This window comes from Tupaia chinensis, unplaced genomic scaffold, assembly GCF_000334495.1.
Source record: "Tupaia chinensis unplaced genomic scaffold, TupChi_1.0 Scaffold148617_1, whole genome shotgun sequence".
NCBI lineage: Eukaryota > Metazoa > Chordata > Mammalia > Scandentia > Tupaiidae > Tupaia > Tupaia belangeri.
In genome coordinates, this window is record NW_006208466.1 from 154,748 (window position 1) to 165,680 (window position 10,933).

General features: G+C 34.8%; 1 protein-coding gene across 1 annotated transcript in view; it reads left to right on the top strand.

The window, feature by feature from the left end:
- The first annotated feature begins 856 nt into the window (after positions 1–856).
- The window catches only part of LOC102494929 (olfactory receptor 5D18-like), a 16,095-nt gene continuing 6,018 nt past the window's right edge, over positions 857–10,933 (top strand). Inside the window, exon 1 of the mRNA XM_014585031.1 lies at positions 857–876. Coding sequence (XP_014440517.1) covers positions 857–876 — 20 coding nt within the window. The remainder of the gene's footprint in view (positions 877–10,933) is intronic.

The window sequence follows — 10,933 nt, forward strand, 5'->3', positions numbered from 1 at the left end:
TTCCTTCTCACTGTCTATCCTTCTCTCTCTCCATAAAGCATTTGTGCCCTAGGACAAAAATCTTCAAAAAAAAAAATAGGTATTAGAGATCCAATTGCAATTCGATGTTGATGGATTCACAAATATGGGTCCAACCACTTTCCTCAAGGAAATCAATATTGAGAGGTATTCATAAGCCTCAGATTCATTGATGATTTTCTTAAAACCTATGAGTCTGGCAACTCCAAAGCTGTCTTATCAGTCAGCTCCCATTATGAAGGAAAATAGCATACAGATGTAGAAGCATATTAACCTGTAGTCAAACATGTTTTCAAATTAACAGAGGACTAAACACACAAAATACAGCAGAACCAGGAAGACAATCAGATTCACAGAAATGCTTGCCATGAAGAAATGAAGGAGGATGCTCCTGCACTTCAGCTTCTAGGAGACTCTTTGTAACACCAATTTCCATTTTCATGACATTTTGAGAGTTATCTTAGAGTTTTGTTTTTGTTTTTGTTTCAGGTTAAAGGAGTTTAACAACAGTCAATTATGCATGTGCTCACATAACTGTAGCTGTTAAAAAGTGGAGGGTGAAAATCCCCGAATAAAAATATTTGCTGAGGATTCTTCCAGCAATTGTTGAGAACCCAACAGTCATGCTGGCTTGAGTTTAGTCTTGGTAACATGAGGTAAATATGGTTAGAGTAGCAGGAAAGATTCTTACAAATGTATTTCTATAAAAAATATAGATCTGTCCCTCTGATGTGTTGCCAACAACATCTACAGATATGCTAGGTGATGATTCCATGGTAACCAGCATTGGCCATCTGATCTCTTGATGCTATGTTGCATTGGCCCCAGGTAGCAGAGCATGGACATCACAGTACTGAGGTAAGCCATATTTGACAGAATCTTAAATGCAAAGGAATGATATGTGCATTTCTTGCCAAACACAAATGTAGCCCCACCAACAGTGCACATCAGAGAAATCTGAACTCGTCAGCTCAATCAATTGAAAGACACACACCCAAGATTCATCTTAAGAATTAAGAGCCCAAGAAGGAACTGTAACCTAATTCCTCAAAAGAAAAGCTCTCTAGCAATCCCTGTATGGGTGGTTGGATAATACAAATGCCAGGATAATTATCTTGAAGAGCCCCCTGAACAGTACTAGTTGTTGTTGGTCCAAATTCTTGGTGTTGAAGATCAGCCAGAAAATAACCCCCTGAATCTGTTAGCTCCAAATCACACAGTTTAGCCTGATCCAATGGCTGTTTGGAAGCCTCTGCCAGGAGACAGGGTCTCATAAATTTGACTTTCATATTTGACGATCAAATGATCTCAGATGACAAACATGACAACCACTGTGATCACCAAAAGAAGAAGGACTGTGAAAGTTCAGCATATAGGCTGCAATCACCATAGCCAGATAACACGGTATTAACATCACCATAGCCAGGTAACATGCTATTAAAATGCCCCAGACAATGTACTGAAGAATGGTTTTGTGTTTTCTATAAATGTCATAAACTGTATTATATTTCTTCCCAAACACCACTTTTGATGTATCTCTTGATCACCATTCACACACATATTCTTTGAATTCTGGAGAACTCTGCTCAATAGAGACCTATTTTTCTGTTTAAGCTGCATATGATTTAGACACTCTCCTGTGTGCTGTGGAGGGTCAGATGCCAGATTTCCTCCCCAGTTAGCCAACAAGAATGTTTTATACTCCAGGTGAGTGCTTGGGTTCTCTGTCTATATATAGTTTTTTAAAATTCTTTGGCATTATCTATAAATATAAAATTAATAAATCTATGGACAAACATAGTTTTACTTCTTTCCAATTTAGTTAAGTTTTATTTTTTCTAGCTTAAGTACTTTGGTGAGAAACTTCTGTATAAAGATGACTAACATTGGTATAAGCTATGTCCTTGTCCTATTCCTCATCTTAAAGGGTAAGTTTCAGGGTTTTTTTTTGCCATTTGGTATTCTACCTATTGGTTTTTCACTTATGGCATTTATTAGGTTGAGAAACTTCCTTTATTACAAGACAATGCCTTCTATATCTATGGGCATTTTTTTAATTTCATATATGCATGTCTCTAGTTTTTGTCTTATAGTTGATTTTTCTCATGAACAGTCCTGTATTTTACATAAAAATAAAATAAAGATGTATCAGGCATGGATCGATTTTCTTAAAAGACAAATGTAGAAAAGTTGGTAAAACAAAACTCCCTGGGATCTTAGGGAAAAAAGTACACAAACACAATATCATATGAGACCATGCTGTATTTAATTGTTTGAACTGTGGCCCCAAAGGCAGTGCTTAAATTATATTCTCTAGTGCACAAGTCTCAAAGCACATGAGGACATATTTGTGAACAGTTTTATGCAAAGATTGAGCTCTCTGATATTTTTGAGTTTTTTTAATGTAGGAGAAAAAAGTTAGATGAAACACTTAATAAAATCTACTATGAATTCCTGCTATTAATTTTAAACTTTTTCTAATGATCAAATACCAACAGACATATTATTGGTATTCATTCATTTTAGAAAAGGAATACTCACTAAATTAATAACTCAAATTCTCTGTATTTAAGTAAGTTGACTAAATTATTCTGTCATTTTATTTTAAAATAAAAATACTTATTGAGTTTTAGTAATTTTTGTCAGAGAACAATATATGTATAATTGAACTGCAGAAACTATTGGTTAATTCAGTTGAGAGAGCAAGATACAGTCATATGCTGCATAGCACAATTTGGGTTAACAACAAGTCACACATGTGATGATGAACCCATAATATTATACCATAGAAACATCTAAGTTTGTGTAAGTACACTGCAAGGACGAAACTCTTAGCAACGTGTCTTTCAAAAGGTATACATGTCATTAAGTGTTACATGAATATATTATGCCCCAATTCATTCTTTCATTAAAATAATACCCAATACTGATATTTTAGTGCTATCCATCTTTGTACACAGCAATGTAACAAGCATTTTTTTTGAAAGGAGTAAGAAAATATGGACCTTTTCTTCAAACTTCCTATACTATTTAAGAGAGAAGATAAAATAATAAACACATTTATAAACAAGATATATAGTTTGGGCCAGCAGGTGGCATAGTGGTTGAGGTTCAAGACTCCTACATGGTCAACTGCAGGTCGAGTCCTGAACCTGACAGCTTGAAACTCATGTTGGGAGTGTGCATGCCCAAAATCTCAAGAATGGAGAAGTGATTTCAGGGTAGCCATTTTCCCTTGAGGATGATTTCTCATTTTCTATCTCTCTGTGTGCATGCCCAAAATCTCAAGAATGGAGAAGTGATTTCAGGGTAGCCATTTCCCCTTGAGGATGATTTCTCATTTTCTATGTCTCTGTCTCTGGTGAACACACATGTCCTATATCAAAAATCTCTCTTATCTGAGAAACAAAGAAATATAGCATATAATAAACATGAATTTCAAGCATATTTATAGCAACACTATTCACTACAGCCAATATACAGAAGAATCACCTTGTGTCCATCAGCAGCTGAATGGATAAAGAAAATGTCATATATTTACAAACTCAATACTATTCAACTGTGAAAAAGAAAAATCCTATCAGTTACAAGAATGTAGATGAGCCTGGAGGACATTATATTAGTGAAATAAGCCAGGCTCAGAAAGATAAATACCATGTGATTTCACACCCAGGTGCTTTGATTGGGATTGCGTAAAATACGTAGATCAATTGGTGTAGAACTGAGATTTTGACTATATTAATTCTTCCAATCCAGAAACATAGGATGTCCTTCCACTTTTTTGTGTCGTTTTCAATTTTTTTTTTTTTTTTTTAGCTTCTTATAGTTCCTTGTGGAGGTCTTTAACAATTCTTTATTTCTAGGTGTTTTACAGTTTTTGTAATAATAGTAAATGGAATTACTTTCTTCAGTGCTATCTCAGTCTGCCAGGTATGATCTCAAAAAATTTAACCTTATAAAAGTAGAGTAGGTACCAGACTAGTAGTTATCAGAATAGTGGTTAGTAGAGGCTAGAAAGGAAGAGAGGCAGGATAGCTAAAGCTTTGTTAATGGATAGAAAGATATTGCTAAAGAGGCCAGCAGATGGTATAGTGGTTAAGGCACTGGACTCCCACATGGCCGACTGAGGTTCAAGTGCTGGATCTGGTGGCTTTAAAACCACACTTGGTGCATATGCATGCATGCCCAAAATCCTAGGAGGAGAATGGAGAAGAAGGGATTAAAGTGGAGCCATCCACTCTGGTGGGTGATTTTTTCCCTTTCCCTTTCACTGTCTCTTTCTCTGTCTCTCCTCTCTGGTGAACACACACCCTATGGCAAAAACTTAAAAAAAAAAAAAAAGAAAGAATGAGAAATAAGGAAAGGAAGAAAGAGAAAGGAGAAAGAATAAGGAAAAAAGGAAGAAATATAGTTAGATAGAAGAAATAAGTTCCAGTGGTCTATTGGACAGTAGGGTGGCTATGTGTAACAAAAATAAATTGTATATTTTAAAATGACTAAAAGAAGAGATTTTAAATAACTTCACCACAAAGATAAATATTTGAAGTGAGAGATATGGTAATTACTCTGATTTGATCATTGTACATTTATACATGTATAAAAAACATGTACCCCAGAAATACATTTTTCCCCAGTCAGTCCCTGTTTCTAAACAACCACTGATTAGATTTCTGTCCCTGTATATTAATTTGAATCTTCTAGAATGTTGTATGAATTACATTATACAATCTTAGAGTATGTATATTTTTTGCCTGGCTCCTTTCGCTTATCATAACTTTTTTGAAGTTTGATCCACATTGCACATACCAATATTTCATTCTCTTTTATTGCTGATTACTATTTCACTATATGCTTACAACAAATTTGTTTACATGTTAAGGGACATGTATTGGCTACTACAAATAAAGCTACTGTGAACATTCATGTAAAAAAGAACTATATATAACAATTATGTATCAATTAAAGTACATAAAAATAAATAGATAAACAGAAATTCTTAGGAGAAGAAACAATAACTTAAGCTTATTAGTTATTGAAATATTATAGAAAACCTAATAAAAGGGAAAGATAAACTGCATGCATATGCTATTTAACAGAAATGGATAAATCTGTCATACCTAGAGAAAGATGACAGTGGTAAAAATGCTGATGCTGGCACCAGCAGATGCCGTAATGGCTACATCACTGGACTCCCATATAGTTGACTGTGGTTCGAGTCCCAGACCTGGTGGCTTAAATTCACACCAGGCGTGTGTGCGTGCATGCTCCATCCCAAGAGAAGAATAGAGGAGGAGGAACTGTGGCATGGCCATCTCCCCTCAGGGATGATTTCTTGCTTTCTGTCCCTCTGTCTCTGTCTTTCTGGAGAGCACACATGCCCTATAGCAAAAACCTCTCCAAAAAGAAAAAAAAAAAAAACTAATGCTGAATAAATCTATAAGGGGCGTTATTTTTTTCTGGAAATCTCCATCCCAAGAGAAGAATGGAGGAGGAGGAACTGTGGCATGGCCATCTCCCCTCAGGGATGATTTCTTGCTTTCTGTCCCTCTGTCTCTGTCTTTCTGGAGAGCACACATGCCCTATAGCAAAAACCTCTCCAAAAAGAAAAAAAAAAAAAACTAATGCTGAATAAATCTATAAGGGGCGTTATTTTTTTCTGGAAATCAGACCGAATAATTTAGATTTCATGCATTTCATATATTTTCCAATAAACAAAACTGTTAGAAAACTACAATTAATTATTTCTTTTCTTTTCTTTTCTTTTCTTTTTTTTTTTTTTTTGTTTTTTTTTTTTTTTTTTTTTTTTTTTTTTTTTTTGTACAGCCACTTCTCATTCTTCTCTCGGGATTTTTAGGGATTCTCTTCCATTCTCCTCTCAGAATCTTGGACACACACGCACACGCACCTGGCATGAGTTTAAGCTCACGCACCTGGCATGAGTTTAAGCTGCCAGGTCTGTAACTCGAATAGCGGTTGACCACATGGGAGTCCAGCAACATAGCCATTACACTAACTGCTGTTATTTTGTTTGTCCATGTTTCATATAGCTGAAGAAGTGAAGCAATGAAGGAAATTGTCTGTGTTATTCAATCACAAATATTTTTATTCAATTCAAATTCATAAAAAGAGTCTAAATGACCCTTTTTTTTTAATTTTGAGAGGTTTTTGCTATAGGACGCGTGTGCTCGCCAGACGGACAAAAAGAGACAGAGAGACAGAAAGCAAGAAATCACCCCCCAGGGGGGATGGTCACACTGCAATTCCTTCTCCTCCATTCTCCTCTCGGGATCTTGGGCACGCATGCACACGCGCCCGGCATGAGTTTGAAGCCACCGGGTCCGGGACGCGAACCGCCATCGACTACGTGGGAGTCCAGTGACATAGCCATTACGCTAACTGCTGGTTCCCTAAATGGCCTTTTTCATGAATCCAGTAGCTCTGAGGATTCTGTGACTGATCATTTGAAAAGAATGGGATCTACTCTGTTTTACTCTTGCTCCATTATTTACTCCTTTAGTATTTCACTTAATAACATTGTTCTTCACTGTACAATTTGGGTGTTAGTAAGTTCTAATATTGAAAATGATGTATATTTTTGTAACACTTTATTTAGGCACTGAATATGCCTCTCCATAAGCTTCTCATTTTCTCCTGCTTATTTCAAGTTTTGTATCTATCTTCTCTGTATCAGCTTTCCTGTGTTACTCATAGTTACCATCACAATCAGAATTCTGGAATTACCTTTATCCTCTTGGATTTCTTTGAATAGCCAGCACTCCAGCGGCCATCCTTCCAGGTACTCCTAACATTCTGTGTAAACACTATACCGGAGACTCTGGATCTGACTGCAAGTATCAGAGTCAATGAAAACTCCACAGTCCCACGTATTTTTTTTTCTTTTTTTCATTTCATTTTCTTTTATACATTCAATCACATTATTTGGCTTACAAAATGGATATTTCAACACATGAACATGTCTCCCTAGTGTACAGTTGATAAAACTCTAGAACTATAAATGATCTTCAACGGATAATACCACATTTCTTTGTCCCATTAATGCTTTGCCTCCCTATTTTTCTTCTAAATGTCCTTCCTCAGACCCTCCTCTTTCACACATACAATAGCTGGTATTTACATCAATATACTGTGCTTCTATATCCTTTAGTCAACCAGTTTCAGTCATAGTCCTTTGTTGATTTCTGTTACTCTATATTAATTGCACCAAAACTATTAGAAAACATAATAGTGAGAGACAGAATCATCTCCTTCAAAGGATACGTTATGTAATTCTCTGCTTGCCTATTTATGATGACAGAAACTGAAATTTTAAGGAAGCAGATAGATCCTAAAGTAGACCAGTATTTTCCGAAAACTGGAGATTCCAGTCTATCTGAATCTGTGCACTAAGGAGATAAAGCTTTTACATATCATGTCACTTTCTTAGACATATACACTTGAAGTAGCCCAAGATGTTATCCAGTCTCATTGGAGTTTTATTTGAACATTTTATTGTTGATATTTTCTTCCTTTACTTTTAATCAGTCATGTCCACATTTTGCGTAAGATTAAGAAGTGACTACAGGTGACCATACTTAAACACAAATCTAACACAGTTTTTTCTTATTGATCTATAAGCATATAATGTTTTGCATGCTTTGTTGTGATATATTTTAGTATCAATCTGATACCTTATTTTACTATTTGAAAGTAAAATAGATTTTTGATTAACTAATATGTGTGCTAAAACCTTGCTAATCTTAATTTGGTGCTTTGATATAATTTTTATAGACTCTATAGCGTTTTCTTTTTTTTTTTTTTTATCAGAATTCTGGAATTACCTTTATCCTCTTGGATTTCTTTGAATAGCCAGCACTCCAGCGGCCATCCTTCCAGGTACTCCTAACATTCTGTGTAAACACTATACCGGAGACTCTGGATCTGACTGCAAGTATCAGAGTCAATGAAAACTCCACAGTCCCACGTATTTTTTTTTCTTTTTTTCATTTCATTTTCTTTTATACATTCAATCACATTATTTGGCTTACAAAATGGATATTTCAACACATGAACATGTCTCCCTAGTGTACAGTTGATAAAACTCTAGAACTATAAATGATCTTCAACAGATAATACCACATTTCTTTGTCCCATTAATGCTTTGCCTCCCTATTTTTCTTCTAAATGTCCTTCCTCAGACCCTCCTCTTTCACACATACAATAGCTGGTATTTACATCAATATACTGTGCTTCTATATCCTTTAGTCAACCAGTTTCAGTCATAGTCCTTTGTTGATTTCTGTTACTCTATATTAATTGCACCAAAACTATTAGAAAACATAATAGTGAGAGACAGAATCATCTCCTTCAAAGGATACGTTATGTAATTCTCTGCTTGCCTATTTATGATGACAGAAACTGAAATTTTAAGGAAGCAGATAGATCCTAAAGTAGACCAGTATTTTCCGAAAACTGGAGATTCCAGTCTATCTGAATCTGTGCACTAAGGAGATAAAGCTTTTACATATCATGTCACTTTCTTAGACATATACACTTGAAGTAGCCCAAGATGTTATCCAGTCTCATTGGAGTTTTATTTGAACATTTTATTGTTGATATTTTCTTCCTTTACTTTTAATCAGTCATGTCCACATTTTGCGTAAGATTAAGAAGTGACTACAGGTGACCATACTTAAACACAAATCTAACACAGTTTTTTCTTATTGATCTATAAGCATATAATGTTTTGCATGCTTTGTTGTGATATATTTTAGTATCAATCTGATACCTTATTTTACTATTTGAAAGTAAAATAGATTTTTGATTAACTAATATGTGTGCTAAAACCTTGCTAATCTTAATTTGGTGCTTTGATATAATTTTTATAGACTCTATAGCGTTTTCTTTTTTTTTTTTTTTCTTTTGGAGAGGTTTTCGCTATAGGGCGCATGCGCTCGCCAGACAGACAGAGAGAGACATAGAGACAGAAAGCGAGAAATCACCCCTGAGAGGGGATGGTCGCGCCGCAATCCCTTCTCCTCCATTCTCCTCTCAGGATCTTGGGCACACATGCACACACGCCTGGCGTGAGTTTTAAGCCACCGGGTCCGGCACGCGAACAGCGGTTGACTACGTGGGAGTCCAGCGACATAGCCATTACGCTAACTGCTGGTTCCCTAGAGTTTTCTTCACAAGTGATTATGTTGTCTAGATATATTCTGTTTACTTATTTGCCTTATTGAATTTTTTACAACCTCTCATATAATGAAAAGTAAGTCTTCCACAACTACATATAATGATAGGAGTTATTTTATATGTCCATTTACCATATTGAGGCTTTTTCCTTCCTTCTTAGACTAAACATAAGGCAGACATGCCTATTCCCATATTCTACTGGTGGTCATAGCCATTACACTTAAATAAGAAAAATGAAAGCATGTCATTTAAAAAGGAAAGCTTACAATTTCTTTGTATAGGCAATATTACCATTTGCACACAAAATCTAAAGATATATATAAAACACTATATTTTAGATCTTTAAATCGATTGTATTTTTATATATTTTCATATAATTGCTACAAACTAGTGGTTGAAATTTAAACTCTTTACAATAATAATAAATAGAATTAAAATAAATAATTAGAAGTAAATTAAATGAAAATTAAAAACACAAGGAACAATTTTTAAGACCTTAGAGTAAAAACTGCAAGGTATTGCTGTGAAAAATTTAAGAACTAAATTACCAGAGATATGTATCAAACTGAGTGATCAAAAGATTTATTATTGCTATGAAATCAATTAACCCTAGTGCAATCTTAATCAAAATTTCAAGTTGTTTGAAGAAATTGACAAACTGGTCCCCAAAATGTATAGAAATACGAAGTGAGCAAAATATCAAAAATATTAAAATATATATAATTGGGAAAATTAAAGTAAACCAGCAAACAAACATGTATGGTTTTCACACAAAGACAGACAAATTAAGAAAAAAATAGAATAGAATGAGATTTAGATATAAATTAACTTACATATGATCAACTGAGTTTTAAAAATGTACCATAGAAAATTAGGTAACTAGGGAACAGCAGATGGCAGAATGGCTACAACATTGGACTCCCATATAGTTGACCATGGTTCAAGTCTTGAACCTGGCAACTTAAAATTCATTCTGGGCATGTGTGCATGAGGACCGGAATCCTGAGAGGAGAATGGAGGAGAAGGGATTGCAAAGGGATTTCTTGTTTTTCCTCTCTGTCTCTGTCTCTCTGGAGAGTGCATGTGCCCTATAGCAAAAAAATCTCTACCAACAACAACAAAAACTGGATATTAAATAGGGAAGGTAACTTCATCTCCTGACTCACAAGATACACAATTAATTATATATTTAATTACAAATTTAATCAAGCTTAGGAACTTGAAACATTAAGGCCTCAGAAAAAAGCTTCTAAATATATGAAAATTGACACATGAGATTTTATCAAAAATTAAAAGATATTCATAGAAAGATAATATTTAAAAACTAAAGAGGTAACCCAGAAGTCAGAAAAAATTACCCATATACTAGGAGTATATATTAATAGTTTATACACTAGTTAATTACTCAGAAAAAATGTATATTTAAATTAAAAATCTGTTTGTTTATTTCTCTATGGTCAAGAGAGACAGAAAGAGAGAGAGAAAGAAAAAAGTACCTCCAACAGGGACTTGATCTTGGGATATATCCCCAGTTTCATTCAGCCCTGAATCACGAGAACACATATGACTGGTATTCCCAGGGGAGTCTCTAAGGTGCATATCCCAACTTTACCATGTGGGTCAGCTGTGCAGAGTATCATATTTTACCACTGTCTTCCAACTGGCTGAGGGGGTGGGAGTGCCGTATATATATAATTTGTTTTAATAGAGTATTTTCCTGCTG